Source organism: Eumetopias jubatus, unplaced genomic scaffold, assembly GCF_037043125.1.
Source record: "Eumetopias jubatus isolate StellerSeaLion01/CBP00866 unplaced genomic scaffold, mEumJub1_p1.0 scaffold_7, whole genome shotgun sequence".
In the NCBI taxonomy this organism is placed as follows: Eukaryota; Metazoa; Chordata; class Mammalia; order Carnivora; family Otariidae; genus Eumetopias; species Eumetopias jubatus.
Window position 1 is genome coordinate 71,190,126 of NW_028274813.1, and position 21,047 is coordinate 71,211,172.

General features: G+C 50.5%; 5 protein-coding genes across 10 annotated transcripts; 4 read left to right on the forward strand and 1 right to left on the reverse strand.

Moving 5' to 3' along the window:
- Positions 1-173: 173 nt before the first annotated feature.
- On the forward strand, positions 174-5,775 carry TINF2 (TERF1 interacting nuclear factor 2). 3 transcript variants are annotated; one of them, XM_028114812.2, is made up of 9 exons: positions 174-616; positions 755-859; positions 981-1,082; positions 1,165-1,272; positions 1,358-1,454; positions 1,615-2,077; positions 2,166-2,233; positions 2,338-2,429; positions 2,560-4,261. In XM_028114812.2, the coding sequence occupies exons 1-9, from the start codon at positions 425-427 to the stop codon at positions 2,689-2,691; spliced, it is 1,359 nt and encodes a 452-aa protein (XP_027970613.2). In that variant the 5' UTR covers positions 174-424; the 3' UTR covers positions 2,692-4,261. The 3 variants fall into 3 exon arrangements, with proteins under 3 accessions (XP_027970613.2, XP_087880790.1, XP_087880789.1); XM_088024664.1 differs by lacking the exon at positions 2,560-4,261 and adding an exon at positions 4,779-5,775 and having other exon boundaries at positions 324-616; XM_088024663.1 differs by lacking the exon at positions 2,560-4,261 and having other exon boundaries at positions 324-616; positions 2,338-2,553.
- Positions 3,228-10,066, reverse strand: GMPR2 (guanosine monophosphate reductase 2). The gene is made up of 10 exons (XM_028114814.2): positions 9,916-10,066; positions 9,404-9,524; positions 9,146-9,265; positions 6,370-6,453; positions 6,046-6,219; positions 5,237-5,318; positions 5,041-5,147; positions 4,812-4,854; positions 4,063-4,225; positions 3,228-3,856 (listed from the first exon to the last, which is right to left on the reverse strand). The coding sequence occupies exons 2-10, from the start codon at positions 9,488-9,490 to the stop codon at positions 3,667-3,669; spliced, it is 1,050 nt and encodes a 349-aa protein (XP_027970615.1). The 5' UTR covers positions 9,491-9,524; positions 9,916-10,066; the 3' UTR covers positions 3,228-3,666.
- A 331-nt stretch (positions 10,067-10,397) lies between these two features.
- On the forward strand, positions 10,398-13,223 carry NEDD8 (NEDD8 ubiquitin like modifier). 2 transcript variants are annotated; one of them, XM_088024665.1, is made up of 4 exons: positions 10,398-10,514; positions 12,016-12,063; positions 12,229-12,311; positions 12,860-13,223. In XM_088024665.1, the coding sequence occupies exons 1-4, from the start codon at positions 10,503-10,505 to the stop codon at positions 12,954-12,956; spliced, it is 240 nt and encodes a 79-aa protein (XP_087880791.1). In that variant the 5' UTR covers positions 10,398-10,502; the 3' UTR covers positions 12,957-13,223. The 2 variants fall into 2 exon arrangements, with proteins under 2 accessions (XP_087880791.1, XP_027970619.1); XM_028114818.2 differs by having other exon boundaries at positions 10,403-10,520.
- Positions 13,224-13,940: 717 nt separating this feature from the next.
- Positions 13,941-15,431, forward strand: MDP1 (magnesium dependent phosphatase 1). 2 transcript variants are annotated; one of them, XM_028114817.2, is made up of 6 exons: positions 13,941-14,086; positions 14,200-14,260; positions 14,335-14,445; positions 14,773-14,880; positions 14,972-15,067; positions 15,230-15,431. In XM_028114817.2, the coding sequence occupies exons 1-6, from the start codon at positions 14,050-14,052 to the stop codon at positions 15,279-15,281; spliced, it is 465 nt and encodes a 154-aa protein (XP_027970618.1). In that variant the 5' UTR covers positions 13,941-14,049; the 3' UTR covers positions 15,282-15,431. The 2 variants fall into 2 exon arrangements, with proteins under 2 accessions (XP_027970618.1, XP_027970617.1); XM_028114816.2 differs by having other exon boundaries at positions 14,972-15,057.
- A 452-nt stretch (positions 15,432-15,883) lies between these two features.
- On the forward strand, positions 15,884-20,077 carry CHMP4A (charged multivesicular body protein 4A). Of its 2 annotated transcripts, none has more exons than XM_028114855.2 (6): positions 15,884-15,990; positions 17,481-17,630; positions 17,717-17,894; positions 18,312-18,426; positions 19,007-19,142; positions 19,757-20,077. In XM_028114855.2, exons 1-6 carry the CDS (start codon positions 15,960-15,962, stop codon positions 19,813-19,815), a joined length of 669 nt encoding a protein of 222 aa, XP_027970656.1. In that variant the 5' UTR covers positions 15,884-15,959; the 3' UTR covers positions 19,816-20,077. The 2 variants fall into 2 exon arrangements, with proteins under 2 accessions (XP_027970656.1, XP_027970655.1); XM_028114854.2 differs by having other exon boundaries at positions 15,948-15,990; positions 17,440-17,630.
- The last annotated feature ends 970 nt before the right edge of the window (positions 20,078-21,047 follow it).

A 21,047-nucleotide genomic window follows, 5' to 3' on the forward strand; every position in this document is an offset into this window, starting at 1 on the left:
GGAGGGAGCGGGGGCGGGAGAGACGCCGGATCTGTTGGGGCGTGGCCTTATGACACGACGTCACGTCTCCCTGCCCGGTAGCCCATTGGTTCTCCATTACCGCCCTTTTCCGGGGCAGGGAAACTGGCCGCAGAGCCGGAAGCGGGGTAGCCCTCGGGCTTGAGGGGGCGGCGGTGTGGAAAACAGAGAACCTGGTGCCATTGGAGCTGGCCAGCTTCTCCATTCAGGCTCCCTCCAGCCCGAGTTGAAGACCCCCAGGATTCCGGTGGCCTATGGAAAGGATCGCATCGCGAAGTATCCGGCGCAGACCGAAAGAGCGCAGCCACTGAGAGCCGCCGGAAGCTTCGCCCCTAGGAGGAGTCGAGAAGCCTCGCCGTGGAGGAAGGAACCCAGAGGGCCTGCCCCCGGGGCGGAGCCCGCGGCCATGGCCACGCCCCCGGGGGCCGGTCCCGCGGCTCTGCGCTTCGCCGCCGCCGCCAGCTGGCAAGTCGTGCGGGGACGCTGCGTGGAGCATTTTCCGCGAGTATTAGAGTTTCTGCGATCATTGCGCGCTGCTGCCCCTGGTTTAGTTCGCTTCCGCCACCACGAACGCCTGTGTATGGGCCTAAAGGCCAAGGTATTGGAGCCCGTAGGAGCTGGAAGACGGGAAAGGGGAGGGATGCGAGGGCCGAGGGCCGACTGCTTGGGGTTGGGACTCATTGGAAAAGGGCAGCTTGCCCCGAAGTGGAGATTGCGAGTTTAGTACCCTTCACAGGTAGTGGTGGAGTTGATCCTGCAGGGCCGGCCGTGGGCCCAGGTTCTGAACGCCCTGCATCACCATTTCCCAGAGTCTGGACCTGTAGTGCGGGACCCCAAAGCAGTGAGTAATCCCTGGAATAAGCCCTATACCCCAGTTAATACTGGGTGCCACAAAGTTGATTCTCCTTCCGGCCACTGGGTCCTGGTGACCCTAAATTGTCTGCTTTTCCTACTCTCAACAGACAAAGCAGGATCTGAGGAAGGTCTCGGAGGCACAGGAGACCTTTTGCCAACAGGTGAAGCAACTAGCAGAGGCCCCAGTGGACTTGGCTTCCAGGCTGCAGGTGAGACTGGCTGGCTTGGAAGCTATTATGTGGCCAACATTTCCCTAGTCCTCTTCTGACCTGCCTTTCTACCTCCCTGCAGGAACTTGAACAAGAGTATGGGGAACCCTTTCTGGCTGCCATGGAAAAACTGTTTTTTGAATACTTGTGTCAGCTAGAAAAAGCCCTGCCTGCACTGCAGACACAGCAGGTTTTGTTGGGACAAAATAAGGGCAGAGTGGGGGATGGCTGTATCAAGGACTGTGGTCTTCATGCCTCTCTCCCTCTGCCCACAGCTTCAGGATGTGCTGAGTTGGATGCAGCCTGGAGTTTCTATCACTTCTTCTTTTGTCTTGAGCCAGTATGGTGTGGACATGGGGTGGCCACTTCCAGGTACAAGGACCATCTGGGAGAACAAGGAACTTGGGGGTGGATTGTTTGGGCTGAGACCTTTTGAGATGGGCTATTGGAAGGGTTACATGGACCTGAGCCATAAGAAACCAGACTGAGTTGTGTTTCTGTCTGTTCTGAGGAGCTTCATTTTCTTTTTCAGAGTGCTCTGTTCCCGATTCAGCGAGCATGACAGAGCCCACGGAGCAGAATCCTCCTCAGCGACCAGAACTAGCACTTCACGATCCTTTGCCAAATGCTAGGCCTGGCCCACACCTACCTCAGGCACCAGCCTCAAGGAAGCACCAGGAACCTACGGCTGGCCACCACTTCAATCTGGCCCCTCTAGGCCGGCGAAGAATCCAGTCCCGATGGGCATCCACTAAGGGAGGCCATAAGGAGCGCCCCACAGTCATGCTGTTCCCCTTTAGGAATCTGGGTTCACCAACCCAAGTCCTATCTGAGCCTGAGAACAGGGAAGAACATGGGACAGACATGGCAGATCCGGCAGGTGCTGGGGGCACGAGAGCAGCTTCCACTGGAAAGTCAAAGAGTCCATCCCAGACCCCGGGGGGAAGGGCTCTGAAGGAGAACCCAGTTGAGGTGTTTGCTTCAGAGCAAGAAGAGTGAGTGGAACAGTTGCTTCTCCCTACTAGCAGTACATTCTTTGCCTGCTTTCCCCTCACCTTATTTTTTTGCTTGCTCCCAATGCAGGAATTGCCTGGTTTGCCCCATGGACCCCCTGAGACTGTCATTATCCCCTCCTAGAGCCAGGAAGCCATGTAAGTATTCTGAGTCAGACTGGGTCAGACAGCCTCCTCTCGCGGGGACTCTTGAGGGCCTGTTTGCCTAGAAGGGTACTTTGATTCTGGTTTCCTTCCTGCAGTGTGTCCTCCATCTCTGTGCAGCTCTGTCATTACCATAGGGGACTTGGTTTTGGACTCTGATGAAGAAGAAAATGGCCAGAAGGAAGGAAGGGTGAGTAGGAAGGAACAGAAGGCTGGGGAAGGGGCTGAGCCGAACAAGACAGAGAAACCCACATGCTCCAGAATATGGAGGGCTCAGGGAATGAGATGATGATAGCATCTCCCTGCTCCCTTCTCTGCAGGAGTCTCTGGAAAACTATCAGAAGACAAAGTTTGACACCTTGATCCCCACCTTCTATGAATACCTCCCCACTTCTGGCCCCAGTGCCATGTCTGTCCCTCCCATGACTGTAGAGACAGGTCTAGACACTTAGGACTGGGATTCCCTCTGCACTCTGCCTGTCTCCTTCCTCATCTACACACAGTTTAGTGGGAATAAAGCAGAAGCCCGGGCTTGGGTGACCTGACTACCTTGCTAAAATTACCTTGTAATCCTTAATTAAAATTTGGATTTGTTAAAACACTGCCTTGGTGTGAGGAAGGGGAATTAAGGCTTCTATCGAGTCAGTGTAGGTCATTCCTTAGAACTGGCTTCACCAGGGCTGGAGGAATCCCTTTGCCTTTTTACTTCCCCTGGAAAATGGTGTTCACATGTGCCAAGAAGGGTTGATAGCCTCAAAGGGAAATTTCCCTTCACTATGTTAAAAATATCTGTGTGTCCTGATAGCAGACTGTACTTCGTAAACTCTCCTGCCGTCGGGTTGCCTGGGGGTGGTGGCACTGGAATGGAGATACTTCGTGGAAAAAGTATTCCCTGTCCTTGGCTTTACTGGGTCAGTGCCAACTCTACTGCCGCTTGCCCTGGAGCAGCACCCAGGTGCCAGCCTTGTGCAGAAAGATCCAGAATCTCTTCAAAGTCCTTGGGATCTCTTTATTGAGATATTTAAAATTATGTCAGCACTTTTGGGCTTTTTAGGTATTCAAAGATCCTATTTAATGAAGCTCATTAACAAAACATGATTTCAGGAGCCTCACTCTTCCAGACCAAGGTCATTCAACACTTAGATAGGAATCAGCATCTTTTCCTTTTAATAATCTTCAGGATGCTGGGTCCCCAGATTCACATTTGACTGTCTGACTTCATTTTCTCAGCCTGCCTGCCTTTGCTTCCTCCCCAGTGAGTGCCGTGGGCATTTTGTGTGTACAGAGTACAGAATTACTGCAGGCGCCCTCAGGAGTGAGGCAACAGGAAACGACTACGAAATAGAGTAGCTGGGATGGCTGAGGAGCCCACCTGAGGGGCCCTGTGCTCGGGTGCTAGAGCCTTGAGAAGGCATAGCTGCTCAGGTCTAGCTGTCATCACTGAAGATTGGATTCACCTGCTGGGTGACCCGGATGAAGGTGGTTCTCCGGCTCAATTCCTTCAGTTTAGCTGCTCCCACGTAGGTACATGTGGAGCGGATGCCTCCAAGGATGTCTCGGATGGTATGCTCCACATCCCCTTTAAAGGGCACCTCCACCGTCTTTCCCTCTGAGGCCCTTCGAGGAGAAAAACTTTCTTACCTTTTCCTTTTGGGTTCCTTAAGCCCAGTGATGGCTCGCCCCTGCTCTCTGGCATTGAGCCCGAGCTCACCACTGTTCCTCCAAGAACTGTACCATGCACCTCCCAGCAGCCAGGAGTTCTGCCACCACCCTACTTAGTCACGCTTTCCAGGAACCCTCGGCTCCTGGACCTCTGCACATACCTGTACTCAGCCACGCCCCCGGCATACTTCTTCATGGCCATTTCAGAACTCATCCCATAGAAGAGCTTGTACTTCCTGCCATCATCCCTCTCGATGAGCTCACCACCTGACTCACTGTGCCCTGCCAGCATGCCACCCAGCATCACAAAGTCAGCTCCTGCCCCTGCCAGCATCCACAGAGGAGGGAAAGAAGTGAATCTGGCCCAGGTACCCACATACCCACCCTCAGAAGCAACTCACGCCAAATTCTCAGTCCTGACAACGAGTCTAACATCTTCCTGGTTTCGTTCCCCTAGCTGACCCACAACCCACACAGGCCTGCTCTGCTTTGGCCTCTACTCAGTGGGCTTGATTTCCCCAAGAATTTAAAAGGAGCCTCTGGAGATTCCCTGCCTGCTCTCTCTTTTGTTTTTTTGCTGCTTTTGCCATCTTCTGGTCATTTCTTTTCATTCTGTGCAGCTAAACAAGACTCACTTCAAGTGTCCCAAGGGCAAAAGTCTCTAACTTTAGTCCCACAGTCCGGGGGATACTACAGGTGCCGTGGCCTGCACTTGGGCAGTCCATATCAGAGTCTCAGGATTTCTCTTGCTGGCTTGCCCCAGGTGACACCACAGCTTCAGAGTCACTAGTTCATATTGTGAAAGAATTTGAATGGCTTTCTCAGCCTTTCCAAGCCTGATCCTTGACCCTCAGAGGTGACTTATCCTCTTCTACAGGACCCTCTCTCCATGCTCTCCCAACATCCTTACCGAAAGCCTTGGCCACATCCCCAGGACAGCTGCAGCCTCCGTCCTGCAAAGTAAGGAGCACTATGAAGAAAGAACATGGATTGCCCAAGCACTCTGAGCGATGTTCCCACGGCCCACTTCAAAGCTGACAGGAACCCAGAAGTCCTGATCCACTGCTACCAGTCTCCACAGCCAGCAGAAAACACAGATGTTTGGCAGCCTCATACCCTACCATGCCCTTGGGCCTTACTGAGATGATGTGGCCTTTGAGGCCATGAGCAGCATCTGCACACTCCATCACTGCACTGAGCTGTGGATACCCCACTCCAGTTTTCTTCCGGGTGGTGCACACGGAGCCTGAGAAAAATGTAATGAGAACAGTGAAGTGCTCCACAGGCATTTGCCAACTGGGGAGGTAGCCCATGGCCCCCAGTGAAGCAGCTTACCTGGTCCAATTCCCACTTTGATGATGTCAGCCCCAGAGAGAATCAGCTCTTCCACCATCTCTCCTGTTACCACATTCCCTGCCTGAGGCACAAAACGGCAGTCTTAGGGTCGGAAACGAGAGGAGGTTGAATGCTCTCATACACAGCATGCCTGGACCGTGACCTTCCAGCATTATTACCTAAGTTTCCTCTACTGGGCAAGGACTCTACTTCCCAAGCTGAGGTAAGGGGGTTAGTGGCCAGCATCACTGTTGCACTAGGGTAAAGCTGGGGTCCAGTTGGACCAAGGCCAGAGCTGATTTACAGATTTATCTTCCCGTCCTTGCCAAGAGATCCAAACATCCTGTCATTAAGCTGTTACGTCATAAAATCTCTGGCTTCAGGGAAAGGGGGAGATGTGGTCATGTAAGCTAAATATCCATCTGTCTTTACTTCTGATGGACAGTACAGAGAGACCCCTTGATGCTGTAGAGAAAATGAGGCCTTGCCATCACTCCCCTAAGCTTGTAAAAAATAATAAATAAAACTCTTTCACGCGATTCCTCTAATATGATTCTAGTGCATGTCCACTTCAGTGGGCAGATGAATATATACAGTAGGTATGTACAAGGCATGTATCAAGGGACAGAGATAACTGCACTAACCAATCTGAACATTTTAAGCATGGAACCATGGATTATCACCTAGTGACAAGATTCAGTGGACTAGGAAAATCAGCATAGGAGAAATGAACTGACGTCACAAAATGAAGCGTCTGGAAAGAGTGGAAGGAAGAGGAACATACCAACTACAGGGTACTGGAAACATACCATAATGGTGTGCTTGGGGAAGCGCTTCCGCACATCCTTTACAAACTCAACAAAGTGTTCTGAATAGCCATTTGCCACATCCAGGCATATGTATTTCACCTGGGGAATAGCTTCCAGGATCTGCTCCAGCTGTTTAAAGTCTGAAGAGCCTGTGCCTGAGCTGGCAGCCACATGCTGTGAGAGAGAGAGAGGGCCACTGGCATGTCACAAATGACCCAGTGAGCAGCCAGTGGTGTTGGGAAGGTGAGGGTTGGTTCTCAGGAAGCCAAAAAGAGATACCTGGAAAACTGGGATAAGGAAGGGATCGGGGAGGACCAGCATTACCTCAAGACACTCAGGATTCTGGTTAGCAAACTCTTTCCACTGCTGGAGGCTGTAGTGTTTATGAACAGCTGTGAAGAGAGAGAACTGGGGAGAAGAAAAAGCCATCAAAAAGAAAACTTTACAAGCGTCTCTTTTTCTAGAAACAGACATTTATAGTATTCTATCCGAGGGAGAAAAGGACTGAACTTTGGAAAGCAACTTGAAGAAACCACTGGTTGAGCTGGGATTTTAGCTTAACCATTATTCTCCCTACAAATACCAGTAGGGCTTTTTCCCATAAGCCAGTGCTTGTCCAACACTCCACCCAAAGTACAAAGTCATCTGGATTGGATTTCACCAATCAGCACCTACAGGTGACAAAGACAAGCTGCTGGTGCAGTGGGACAAGCAACAGACAAGAAAGAGGCAATATCTGGAGAGAGGCAATATCTGCCTGCACTGACTCAGCCCCTCCCCCTATGGTAGCCTAGTACTGAACTAACCTATTTTTGGGTATCTTTTGGTCCATTTACCAGCAATAATTCAGTGAGTCTCAATGCTTACAAAAGGCAAGGTCTTAATGGAGCCAATAAGGTGCTACCCCATTCTTTCTCCATCTCCACTGGAGTAAAGGACAAATTTTTTGGAGACACGGACCAACCTAAAAAGTCCATTTCCTTCCATCTGTTTCAGTCAACGGTTGACAAATTCAAGGATACAGTGAACTCATCAGACTTGTATTCCATAGGTCAACAAATTGCAAAACAATATCCCAAGACTTTGAGAAAGGCACTCGGAGGCCAGTGTGAATGCTGGTGCTTGTGCCTTATTTTTATTTTATTTATTTTTTTAAAAGACTTTAAGTAATCTCTACACCCAACGTGGGGCTTGAACTCACAACCCCGAGATCAAGAGTCCCGCGTTCCACTGACTGAGCCAGCCAGGTGCCACACTGCTGGTGCTTTAAAAGTGCAGACATGCAAATAGACGAGAGCAGTTGACAGAGACAGCCCAAATCTTGCAAGTGACAAGAAATCCAAAGAAGTCACGTGTCAGCCAGCAGTAAGGAAGTGCTAATGCTATGCTCACTCATCAACACCACCCAGCTGAAGCTGGTATTGAGTTCTACTTCCTCAGCAACACTTTGCCACCAATGTGCTGATACACAAAAATCATTCCATGAGGTCAGTAGACCTTGGAGATATACTGGTATAGTGTGATATGATGAGCACCTCGCGATTACATACCAAGCTAGAGACCTAGAAAAAGATGCTTGTATCCAACCTTATTATTACTGTGAAACCTGGCTCTATCTCTAAAATCTGATCTCTTTAGCACTCATCAGCAGTACTGAAAAGCCAGTCTCAACATAAAGCATTAAGATAGTCCCCACAAGGGGGCGCCTGGGTGGCTCAGTTGGTTAAGCGACTGCCTTCGGCTCAGGTCATGATCCTGGAGTCCCGGGATCGAGTCCTGCATCGGGCTCCCTGCTCAGCAGGGAGTCTGCTTCTCCCTCTGACCCTCTTCCCTCTCGTGCTCTCTATCTCTCATTCTCTCTCAAATAAATAAATAAAATCTTTAAAAAAAAAAAAAAGATAGTCCCCACAAGGGACTCCTGGGTGGCTCAGCCGGTTAAGCATCTGCCTTCAGCTCAGGTCATGATCTCAGGGTCCTGGGATCGAGTCCTGCGTCGGGCTCCTTGCTCAGCGGGGAGCCTGCTTCTCCCTCTGCCTGCTGCTCTCCCTGCTTGTGCTCTCCATTTTCTCTCTCTCTCTGACAAATAAATAAATAAAATCTTAAAAAAAAAAAAAGTCCCCAAAAGGGCCACGTATTCTAGCACATTTGTTAATGCTAAAGTCAGATTCACTATTCCTCAAGTCTACTGGGCAGAGCAGGTGGACAGTGGGCAACAAGATTCCTAAGCAGTTAGTGAACGGCAACAGCAATAAAGTACTAAAACTGTTTAACTATCAACCTTAGAGAAGTTAACAACAGACATTCCACAAAGACTTACAGCGATCGAAAAAAGAGAAAGGGAGATGAAGTCCTTGAGGCTAACAGAGCCACAAGCAGCAGCAGAATCCATCAACCAGGGCTACATCGATTAACCAGGAGAATGCATGTGTTCTTTGAGTGCCCAGAGTAACTATCTACCTTCTCAGCTACAAGTATAGAGGCAGGTAATATTACTGACAGGAGCAGCATGTTCTATTTTCAAAGTGAACAATAACCTGTGCATAAGAAAAACACATTCCATTTTGGGCACGTCCCAGAAACTCCCAGAAACCTAGGACTTAAAGAAGAGGAAGGTCAAAAAAATAAAAGTAAAAGGGTAGCAGACATGAAAGAAAATTAATAAGCTGCTTCTCTTCCTAGCTAGGAATTTTTGAATGCTCAAACTATATTTAGTTTCTAGACTGAAACAGTGGAATATTTAGTGTCCTGAACAATGGTGTAACTGGAGGGATGAATGTGATTTGGAAGACATGACCTGGGAGGTGGGAAAAGTTGGCAGGGTATGTAAACTGCTGGACAGGAGAAAAAGGAAAGTTATGTTTATGTATCAGAAAAATGGGGTAAAACTTAGTTTTGAATTTTACTAATTCAGATGTGCCTTTGAACTTACCAGATAAAGGGCATTAGTATTGGAGAAAATGGATAAAATAGTAAATTGGAACATCCTGACTGTTAACTTGCCAGGCAGCTGACCTGGGGTTGGGGTGGTGATGCAAATTACCTCTGCAGTCAGCCCACATAACTGGTCACCAGTGAGGAACCTGCATAAGGGAAATCCTACCTTACAGATAACCTTGGCCATCTCAAAGGTGCCCACAGTATCCATATTGGCAGCAATGATGGGGATCCCAGTGTACATCTGCTTTGAGTTCCGAAATGAAAAGGATCTTGTGAGATCCACCTGAGATATGAACAGGAAACAGCATTTCATTCATCAAATAAATGAGTATTGAACGAGGACAAGAACCAGAAATCCCTCTCAGTCCTGCCCCACCAGGAGCTTGGGGTCAAGAAAGTAGAACTAGGAAAGTAGGCTCACCTCACTTCGAGATTTAAGGGTACTGCGTTTGGGCCTCAACAAGACATCCTTGAAGTCCAGTTTGATGTCACTGTCGATGTGGGGCATGGCGGGGACCTTGGGGTAGCGACAAATCCGAGAACTGGAAGGTAGAAAAAGTCAGGTGGCGGGATCTGAACCAATCTCCCCGTAGGCCTTAATGCCCTGTTACAGCTAAAGGCATGGCTCATCTCTCGCCTTGCTTTAATTATGGAAGGTCGGGCATTGGCTGAGCCATGGTCTCTGAAGACTGTCACCTCCGATCCGTCCCATGGTTGGAATTACCCGTGGTATCTCCATCCCAGGTACTATCTGATGGGGAGAAGAACTGGAATGGAGTCGTGAATGACCCCCAAAATGTGCATTCCTTAACCCTCACTACTCTTCCTTCTCCCACCCTTGCAAAGAGCAATTTGGGGTAAGTAAGGCTGATTTGGGGGTGAGGAGGAATGTGGGAGATTCCCACAACTAGTTTCCGGAATAGGGGTACTCACTTCCTGTCGCCGTGGCCCAGGTGGCAGTTGTCCACAGTCACCCTTGCTTAGCAACTAGCCTCGTGCAGCTCCGCCGAGCCTTGTGGGCCACACCAACAGGTTCCGCCAATTGCGGGCGCAAAGGATAAACGGGAAATCCCAGTTTCGGCAGCGGCCGTGCGAGGCCTTCTGGGTAACAGAGTTCACACACCGAGGTTGCCCTTGGATCCGAGGGGCGGAAGACTACGACTCCCAGGGTGGAACGCGCGGAGCTGTCCCCTGGCATGATGGGAGAAGTAGTTCGTTCCGACCCTGCTTTCCAAGCCCCGGCTCACTAGGGACTCTAAGAATCGCGGAGGCGTTACCTCTGCTGTAACTAAACCGCCGCTTTCTTTTTATTCGTGACGCCACCAAAACGAAACGCGGGAGCATTCCTGAGCCTTTCGGGAACCCGGTGGAAAGAAGATGGGGGGGGAGGAGGGGGTGGAGCCAGGAAGTGACCCGGAAGCAGAAGTGACTCCCACAAGCGGATTGCTGGGGAGCGGCAGCGGCGACCACAGCGGTGGAAGCAGCAAATTATCTGCGTGCAGCTCCAAACTGGGAAGAAGATGCTAATTAAAGTAAAGGTGGGAGCACCTCCAGCCTTGCCAAGACGCTGTGGTACTGGGCTGGCCGCTGTGCCTTGCGGGAGAAGCGGGGAAGGAAAACCACGCCTTTCCCGAGCCTGGAGGGTGCTGACAGCCTCAGGGCTCCGCGCGAGGGGTGATGGGAAATAGGGGGGCCCAAGAAGGCTTTGAGGGCTGGGGACTGGCCCCGGCAGACGACCCCGGGGCCTCTGCGGGTCCTGCTTTCTCGCCAGGACTGTGCTATGACCCAGAAGGAGGCCGCCTTTGTCCGGGGCCTCGCTGTACTCGAACCCCCGCAGTCATAGAGAAGGCCAAGCAGCAGTTTGGCTCTCTTTCTCGGAATCTTGGAATAAGCTGTAATCTCCATTCTGCATTGCCCTCCTTACCTGCTTCTCCCAGCCCCTAATGCAGCTGCTTCCAAGCACAACACAAAAACATTAGCCTGGGGAACCGGGGGCCTCTCAGGAGCTAGGCTGTAAGCCTTTGCTGGTTGTCGCCAGTGTGCGGTATCTCAGCCAGCCTTCAGGAACCAGAGCTGGGAGTGTGTTCAGTCAGCACCTGCCTTTCTGAGCCAGGCCTCCTGGACCAGCCTCACTTCCTTGGCTGAGGCAGGTTAGTTATCCGTGCCCTGGTTCTTGGTACTAGCAGCGTTTCCTTCATCTCCAAGTCTCCCATGGTTCCTCACCGATTCCCAACCCTCATTAGTCCTATCTGCTATTGCTTCTTTCGTACCTTCCGACAGAGAGACAGAAACTAAAAATTGACGCAGTGCAACACTAGTTTGGCCTTTTTGCTGCAGAGTAAGTCTGTTGTTATTTCATCAGCTCTTTAGTGTGGTTACCGTGCTTAACAGCCGTTCTTAACCTCTTCAGTCTTTGCAGACCACTTCCTAGCTGAGGATTGAGGCCAAAGAGCATGTTAAAAATCATGGTTTTTCAAACTGTGAGTAGTGACTAAAAGAGTCACTAATTGTAAAATCAATTGAATGGGTCGCAAGCAACGTTAAAAGAAAGAAAATATAAGTATCGGGGTATTGTTTCACGAAATTTTTGTGGTCTCTGGTGTCCTTGAGAATTCTTTGAATTATATGAATGTCAGTTTCTAGCTTTGATACAGGAAACAAGGGCATCCTGATTCAAAGGCATGCTTTCCTTAGGACATCTCTTATTGCTGTCTTATCCAAAGGAATGCCAGTATTCTCATGGATTCTGATGGTGTGGGGGTAGGAAGATGGGGGGGGGTGTAAAATGACCTGTAGGAGGATTAAGAGGGCCAAATGGTTCATAGCATCTTGCCCTATCAGAGCTTTCTACAGCCTAAAAGTGTTTGATAAATACAGGTTTGGGTCAAAGCCTTCTGATTCTTCAAAGCAGCTTTGCTGAGAATGAGCTTCTCTTGGAAGTTGTAGATCCCCAGAGACCAGGACAGGGTGTTTTACCTAGAAGACAAATTGTATATTAGGCTGCAGGACTCATGAAACCCTTGCCTGTTTCAGACCCTGACCGGAAAGGAGATTGAGATTGACATTGAACCCACAGACAAGGTAATGTATGGCCGGTACTTCATGCCTGTCTCCCTACATGCACATTCACTTGGAAATGCTGATGGACTTAGTCCTTTTCGCTCTCATGCTGTCTGCATAGCTCTTGTTCTTTCCACTTCCGTGGTTTTACCCCTTTGCAGTCCCTGACTACTTGTACCCTTAAAGGTGGAGCGAATCAAGGAGCGTGTGGAGGAGAAAGAGGGCATCCCCCCACAGCAGCAGCGGCTCATCTACAGTGGAAAACAGATGTGAGTTTGACATGGATATGAGGTGTGGCAATCTTACGTGACATTGAGGGAGCAAATACTGGAGGAGGAGCCTCAGATCCTTTGGTGATTTGGTGAAGCCTGTGAATTCCTTCTCAGAATAAGATTTTTGCAGACATAAAATACATAGATTAACAAGAGCAACTATATTGAGATTTAGTTCTCAAAATACTAAAAACAAATTTGTGATAATATATATGGTTTATTAATACGTTAAGATCTAATGGTGGGTTTAATTTACCATAATTTTGACATATTTTCAGAATACTCGCGAACAGTTGTAATATGATATGAAAATAGCCAATTTCTGTTAACAGGTTACCCATGTTGCTAATACCACTGTGGGTTTATTGCTTGTTTTCAAAATTAAAAGAAATATTTCAGTTAAGGGTCAGTAAAAATAAAGATGTAATTTTTTTTTTCATCTGAGTTCATAGACCAGGAAAAAGACTCAAGAAACCCAGTGTTAGAATCCTGTTCTACATCGTATTTCTAAAGCCTTTTTTTTTTTTTGCCTTCTTTTCCTGCAGGAATGATGAGAAGACAGCAGCTGATTACAAGATCCTAGGTGGTTCAGTCCTCCACCTCGTATTGGCTCTGAGAGGAGGAGGTGGTCTTAGGCAGTGATGGACCCTCCCTGCATTTTACCTCCTTACCCTGTCGCTCGTAATGAGGCGTCATATATCCTCTCACTCTGTGGGACACCAGAGCCACTGCCCCTTCTCCTGGATGCCCAGTCTTGTTTGGTGGGAGATTGTGAGGACCCCAGGATGCAGTGTTCCTGGCCCAAAGGGCCCTTGCTGGCTGTTGGGTTTTAGTTTGCAGTCCTGTGTGCTTCCCTCTCTTATGGCCACGTCCCTAGTTGTCAATAAAATATTTCCTGACCTCCTGAAATCTTTGTTGTATTGCACAAATGTGAACGAAGTTGAAATGGACCCAGTACACACTCATTTACACCTCTGAAGAAGGGCAATGGGAGGGAATGTGCCCTTGGGGCGGGGGATTATCAGACTCTAGGAAAGTCTACCCAAGGTGGTGTGCAGCCAGTTCTTACCAGCTCAGGAGATCTAATTATTGGCATCTCTTTCCAACCCCGTAAGTGATTTCATGCTGGTAGCTTGAAATTGGCCTCAAGTGGCAAATCAGTCCCTCTCCCCAAACTGGTTGTTACACATTTACCAGTATACTACTGATGGGGGTGGTAGAAACCAGGACAGTGAATTCTCTCCCATTTTAGCCCTCCTGAACATTGGGCCTGGTTCAAGAAAGGCCTCAGGGGTTTACGGACACTACATTGTGGCTAAAATGCTGCTCGGGGCTCTGGGTTCTATACTTAACAGAAGACAGGCCGATTTGAAGATGGGTTGAGGAGTCACAAGCTATGGATCACTTAGGTCTCAACTGGTAAGAGAAAATGAGAGCGGTGCCAGGCGAAAGGGCTCCCTTCCCTGGCTTCTCTAGTTTAGCCGACTCCGGCCGGGCTGGGTGGAGTGGAGGAGTAGGGGAAGAAGGTGTCTTGGAGAAGCTGGAGCACTGTGGTTCCCCCCGGGCGGTGGCGGTGGCACTTTACTGCAATCCTTCCCTCGCTCCACCATCAGAAGGCGCTCTTGCGCGGTCTCCAAGCAGACGGCCGCAGGACCGCGCGGCGACGCTCTAGTCGCCGTTTCTCTAAGGCAGGCGGGGCGGCTGGCAGCCGCGAAGAAAGCCTCGCTCGCCCGCCATGGCGCGGCTCCCGAAGCTGGCGGTCTTCGATCTGGGTGAGGAGACGGGCCTGGGGAGCTTCGCAGGGCGCTCTCCTTTTCCAAACCGCAGCGGCAGCTCCCGAGACCTGCGCGCTCCGAGCCTGAGCCTTCCCTCCGTCCTCCCGCAGATTACACGCTCTGGCCGTTCTGGGTGGACACGCACGTAGACCCCCCGTTCCACAGGAGCAGGTGAGGGGGCGCTGGGGAGGCCGGCGTCGGGCGGGGTGGGGCGGGCTGCAGCTGAGCGCACTCTCTCCCCGCAGCGATGGGGCGGTCCGGGACCGGCGGGGCCAGGCCGTCCGACTGTACCCAGAGGTGCCCGACGTCCTGCAGCGGTTGCGGGACCTTGATGTGCCCGTGGCGGCCGCTTCACGGTGAGGAAAGCGACTGAAAACGCTGCCGGGTCTCAAGCTGAGAGACGCAGGCAGGAGACGTCTCGCGTAACCCCGGGGCTACAAAAACTTCGGCGGGGCAGATTTGCATGTATTTGCATATCGTCATTGGGCCCTCTCCTGTGCCTTTAATTTATTAAACATTGGCTCAGCCGCCGCCTGTGTCAGACGGGAAGCATAGGGAGTTGAATGAGGACCGAGGATGCCTACCTATCCTGGAAAAATAGCAAGTTGATTTCCCCCCTGGTTAAATATAACTTGGCTTGCAGCTCTGGCCCTCCGGATCCCAGCTCTGACACCTTCTTGCAGGACAGGGGAGATCGAAGGGGCCAACCAGCTTCTGGAGCTCTTTGACCTTGACAGATACTTTGCTCATCGGGAAATCTATCCAGGCAGCAAGGTCACCCACTTTGAGAGGTAGGTGGAGATAAGGGTAGAAGCAGGGAGACCATAGAGGCTGAAGGAGCTAAGAAGCTAGCGGGGCCACTCCCTGCCCCTCCTTGCACAGGTTGCAGATGAAGACTGGAGTTGTTTTCTCCCAGATGATCTTCTTTGATGATGAGAAGCGGAATATCGTAGACGTCAGCAAACTGGGTACTGAGTGGTAAGATTAGCCCTTTGGGGAATGAGGAGAAAGGGTTCGGATGAGGGGTTAGGTAGGTATGTACGGGATGGATGATTTGCATGACAATATTTGGGTGACACCCAAAAAAGGTGAGAGGAACAACAGGCCTGATGAAATGTGGCTTTTTTTTTTCCCTTCTAGGCGTTACCTGCATTCATGTCCAGAATGGAATGAGTCTTCAAACCCTAAATGACGGACTAGAGACATTTGCAAAGGCCCAAGCTGGGCCCTGAGGTCCAGGCTTGTGGATGAGCCTCATCGGAGGCATAAAACTGAAAGGAAATCAGGAAGGCATTCTCAGGTGTATTTGTAAATTATTAAAGCATGTGTGTGTGTGACAGAAGAGGTCCTCCTGCATGTTTCTATTTGTCTAGCGTTGTAGCCGGCCTCGGCTAACTGGAGGTGCCAAGAGCAGAGCGCGCGGCATTAGTCTTCATTAGGTTGGGCCATAGAAACTTGTGGCACACCTGACTGTGACCCCCCCCCTTGTGCTCGCCCCATCCGCACTCCGTTTCCTGAGCTCTGCCAAGGGCCCGAAGAACTCTTCCACTGGCCCCAAGCAGTGGGACGCGCGACCCTGCACACTCCCTTCCAGGAAAACAAATACTGTGTTTTGGGGGGGAGGGCGTGCGGCGGCCTTTTTATAGCCAAAAATGAAGCGGCCGCTTTAAGTGGAGCGAGTGGGTTGGGGGCTGGTGCCTCGGGTCACGTGGTAGAAGTGGCCTCGTCGGCTCCAGTTGATGATGTCGGGGCGGTGCCCCAAGGAGGGATTGGCCCAGGCCGGTCTCGGAGCGCCGAGGCCGCACCCTCCCCGAGCAAGGCGGAAGTTGCCCGACGCCGTGGGGCGGAGGCGGGAGAGGCGAGGGTGGCGATGAGTGGGCTCGGCAGACTCTTCGGGAGGGGTGAGCCGGGGCGAGGCTGGCCGCGGGGGTGTGGGGGAAGGCCGTGGCCCGGGGCTGCCCCGAAGACCCCATGCGCGGCCTAGTGAGGCCTCCTCACGTGCCAGGAGGCCCCGCCTCGTCAGGGAGCCTGAGTCCGGCTGCCTCCCCTCCCCCGCCGCAGAGAGAAGAGCTGGGGGCCGGCCCGGGACGGGAGCGGAGGGTCCCCACTGTTCAGTCGGGGGGCGGGGGGGATGAGTTTCCGCTCGTCCTCATCTCCTTTCCAAAACACTGGTGCTTCCTTTATGCTGGCCAAGAGGGCATCTGAGGTGATGAAGAAAGATTGCCTACTTAAAACTCCTATCTGGTAGGGCAAGACAAGCCAAAACTGACATATACACTATCGTGTAGCAACTCCATGACGGAGATGTACCTACCACCCAGGGAAGCACAGAAGCAGCGCGGGGCGGGGTAGTGAGCCAGAAGGCTGGAGGTATGCTGGGTGGAGAATTGAGGTTGTCCAGGAAGATGTAACTGTGCAAAACAGGCAGGAAAGAGTATGGTGTGTTTAGGGGAACAGACTGTGTGTGTGTGTAGAGGTAAACAAAGGCCAGATCAAGAGGGGCCTTGTATGTCTTATTCAAGTTTTGGATTTTATCCTGTAGGCAATAGAGAGTGTGGAAGGATTTTAAGCAGGCAAGGGCCACCGTTTTTTTAGGAGTGCAGAAGATGAAGGGGAAAATTGAGATCAGATTTTTTTTTTCTCTAGCCCCTGTACTTCATTCAGTTCGATCCTGTGGAGTCAGGACCTTGGGCATCTGCTAGGACAGCAAGTGCAACAGTGATTACAAAAAGTGACCAAACTCTGGTGGGGATGTGATAGTGGGGCGGCTGTGCGTGTGTGGGGGCAGGGGGTGTATGGGAACTCTGTACCTGACACTCAAGTTTGCTGTGAACCTAAAACTGCTCTGAAAAACGAAGTCTATTATTTTTAAAAAAGGCCTGGAAATGACTTGAAAGGCAGCTTGGAATAGCAAACGAATACTGGATTTGAAAGTCATACTGCCACATTTCGATTACTCCTCTATTCTTACTAGCTGTGATTTTATTTATTTATTTATTTTAAAGATTTTATTTATTTATTTGACAGAGAGAGAAACAGCGAGAGAGGGAGCACAAGCAGGGGGAGCGGGAGAGGGAGAAGCAGGCCTTCCGCTGAGCAGGGAGCCCGATGCGGGGCTCGATCCCAGGACCCTGGGATCATGACCTGAGCTGAAGGCAGACACCTAACGACTGAGCCAACCAGGTGCCCCTAGTTGTGATTTTAAACAAAAACAATTTAACATCTTTGTGCCCGTTTTCATGTTTGTGAAGTGAAGATAGTACCTTCACCGTAGAGAGTCCTTTTGGGATTAACAGTAATGCAGTCAAGTGCCAGCACATACTATGCGCTTAGTAACTGGTGGCTGATAGTTTTCCTCCACACAATATGGGCCTGCTTGATTGGACTCCAGGGAAGAAGGAGAAGGGGCCAACCCCTGAAGAGGCAATACAGAAACTGAAGGAGACAGAGAAGATACTGATCAAGAAACAGGAGTTTCTGGAGCAGAAGATTCAACAGGAGCTACAAATGGCCAAGAAGCATGGGATCAAGAATAAGAGAGGTAATGGGGGAGAGGTGCCAGTAGGGTGGGCCCAGGTGGGAAGCAAGGGCTTCTGGCTCTGATGTTCAGGGTGTGTGCTGGGTCAGCCGCCCTACAGGCTTTGCGGAGGAAGAAAAGATTGGAACAACAGCTGGCACAAACCGATGGGACATTATCCACCCTGGAGTTTCAGCGTGAGGCCATCGAGAATGCCACCACCAATGCAGAAGTGCTTCGTACCATGGAGCTTGCTGCCCAAGGCATGAAGAAGGCCTACCAGGACATGTGGGTACGGGGGGAGGGAAGCAGGGGGCCCAGGCGCTGGGGAAAGTAGCTTGGTATTGTACTTTGAATCTTAAAACCTTTCAGAATGTGAATTTACATTATAGACGTGCCTATGACAGCTAGACCTCTGTCGGTCTCTTTGCTTCCTGTAAGATCTCTTTGCTAGCTAAAGCATTATAACAAAGAAAGATGATTTAAGACCCTTCAGAGAGGGAAGTGCAGCCTATCCTCCCCAGTGTGGCTTCTTATCAATCCTCAGGCCAGCCTTGCCTCTGTACAATTTCCCAGGGACCTCTTCTACCTGATAGCCGGGGATTTATCAGCCTGAGGCCACAGACAGGAGGGGCTTCACTCAGGCAAGACAGGAAAGTCGGGAGGGTTGTTTCCTGATTTCCTGGCTGTATATCTTGTTCTCAGGGACATTGACAAGGTGGATGAACTGATGGCTGACATTACAGAACAACAGGAGGTGGCCCAGCAGATCTCAGATGCCATATCTCGGCCTGTGGGCTTTGGAGACGTTGTGGATGAGGTGATTGGGACTGAGGGGTCAGGGAATATGGGAGAAAGCAGGAGACCAGCCAGAAGGAATGCCCAAGAGAATCATGGGGCAAGTTTGGGGGAGGAGAGGGACTCCAAAAGTGGTATGTTTTTGGAAGTAGAAATTCCCTTTCTTGGGGCGCCTGGGTGGCTCAGTTGGTTAAGCGACTGCCTTCAGCTCAGGTCATGATCCCGGAGTCCTGGGTTCGAGTCCCACGTCGGACTCCCAGCTCAGCAGGGAGCCTGCTTCTCCCTCTGACCTTCTCCCCTCTCATGCTGTTTCTCTCTCTCTCTCTCTCAAATAAATAAATAAAATCTTAAAAAAAAAAATTTATTTATTTGAGAGAGAGAGCATGAGATCACGGGAGGGGAGGGGCAGAGGGAGAGGGTAGAGTCCTAAGCGGACTCTGCTGAGCTTGGAGCCCAACATGGGGCTTGATCTCACAACCCTGAGATCAGAGCCCTGAGATCACAACCTGAGCTGACACTAAAGAGTTGCAGGCTTAACCAGCTGTGCCACCCAGGCGCCCCTCATTTCTTCATCTTAAACAGTTTTGTTGTTCCATATCCAGGATGAACTGTTGGAGGAGCTAGAGGAGCTGGAGCAGGAGGAATTGGCCCGGGACTTGTTAACTGTGGGTGACAAGGAGGAAGAACCCCCCACTGAACTGCCCAGTGTACCCTCTGCACATCTGCCCGCAGGACCAGGTACTCAGGGCTATTCTGTTGCCTTAAGGACTTGAGGAGGTGGGATAGATACGGGGAGAGATTATTCCTCTTACATCCTGCTTCAAAGGAACCGGGCAAAGAGGGCTGCTGCTACCGTTGCACAGGTTATTGACCGTATAAGGGTACCTGGCTGAACAGGAATGAAGACTAAAGTCCAGCTGTGCCTCATTCGGCAAGCTGGGCACCCTGGTGTAGGGCTACAAGTTCTGGGAGAGAGAAGCACATTTTCTTAATTTGTACAAGGGTTCCCTGGGAGTTAGCAGCAGCCCAGCAAGCAGAAGGACCACACCTTTAGGTTCTTTGCTGGGGAGAGAAAATTCAGCAAACTTTCAGTGTTCTTTTTTTTTAAAGATTTTATTTATTTATTCATGAGAGACAGAGAGAGAAGCAGAGGGAGAAGCAGGCTCCCCGCAGAGCAGGGAGCCTGATGCGGGACTCAATCCCAGGACCCTGGGATCATGACCTGAGCCGAAGGCAGCCGCTTAACGACTGAGCCACCCAGGCGCCCGACTTTCAGTGTTCTAGCAGGGGATTGTTGGAAGTTGCTACGGCCCTAACATTTCTTTCTTCTCTGGGTATCCTTGTCCCTGAAGCTCCTGAAGCAGATGAAGATGAAGAAGCACTAAAGCAGCTGGCTGAGTGGGTATCCTGATAAGTCTGGGCTTGTTTTCCCAGTGCTGTCTTCATTGGTCTCTTTTCCTTAAGTGCCAAGTGCTAAGCTAAAGGAACATAGCCTTCTGGGGAGGTCCTGCTGAGGGTGATAGTGTGACCCTGCCTGAAAAGGTGTTGTCGCCCTCCCCTCCCTGGCTCAACTCTGAAAAAAGACCTTGGTGCGAGAGGAGCCCCTGGGCTCCCTTCTCTGATAGCAGTTACAGTGCCCTTGTTCCCAATAAAATCGGGCAGATGGAACCATACTGCTTATACTGCCTCGTCTACACCTGAAACTCTTCCCTGGCCTTTGGAGCTTTGTTTCAAGCATTGAATCACAATGGGAGTAATGAAGGGAATAACGAAGTACTGGAACAGAGAACAAATGGGAGTTGACAATGTCTTGACCTACTATGTTCTAGGTAGGTACTGTTTCATCTTTCAAGTTGGTGTGTCCTAGAGTTGCCTGGTGCTGAGGTTAAGCACAAGTATTATTTATCTTAGACCCATATGGAGCTGTCTCTGAGTCTTCTCTCATTGCTTTCCCCCAATCATGCCTCTGCCAAGACAGCCCCATGATTTACTACTCATTTGCCTTTTGCAAAGCCCATTTTCAAGGACAGGGAAGGAGAATATAGGGATGAAGGAGCAAGTAGCTTTCCTTTATTCAGAACCCACGGTAAATAGGCTTGTTTGAACTGTCTCTTCGGTTTCTTTTTTTTTTTTTTTAAGATTTGTTTACTTATTTTGGGAGAGCGTGTGCATACAAGCAGGAAGAGCAGAGAGAGAAGGAGAGAGAACCCCAAGCTGACTCCCTGTTGAGCGCAGAACCTGATTCGGGGCTCGGTCCCACAACCCCGAGATCATGACCCAAGCTGAAACCAAGAGTGAGACACTCAACCAACTGCGCCACCCAGGCACCCTTGCCATTTCTAAGAGCAATCGATGAGGGACCATGATTCACTGGGATTGTTCCAACAGTGGTTAAGGTGGCATCTGGAGAAGGAACCAAGATATTTCACACATCCTGATGCCCATTTCAAAGGGAACAAATAATGCCATCCCTTTGGACTGTAAACAGAGGCAGAGCCATAACCAAATAGCAACCAGGGCCTCTGTCCCACTGCTTGAACATTTAGAATGCACAGACATGTAAAATAATAAGCATTTACTTAGCCAGAATAATGAAGCTTCCCCAAAGTGGGTGTTTATCCCAGCACCCTCTCCCCCATGAGC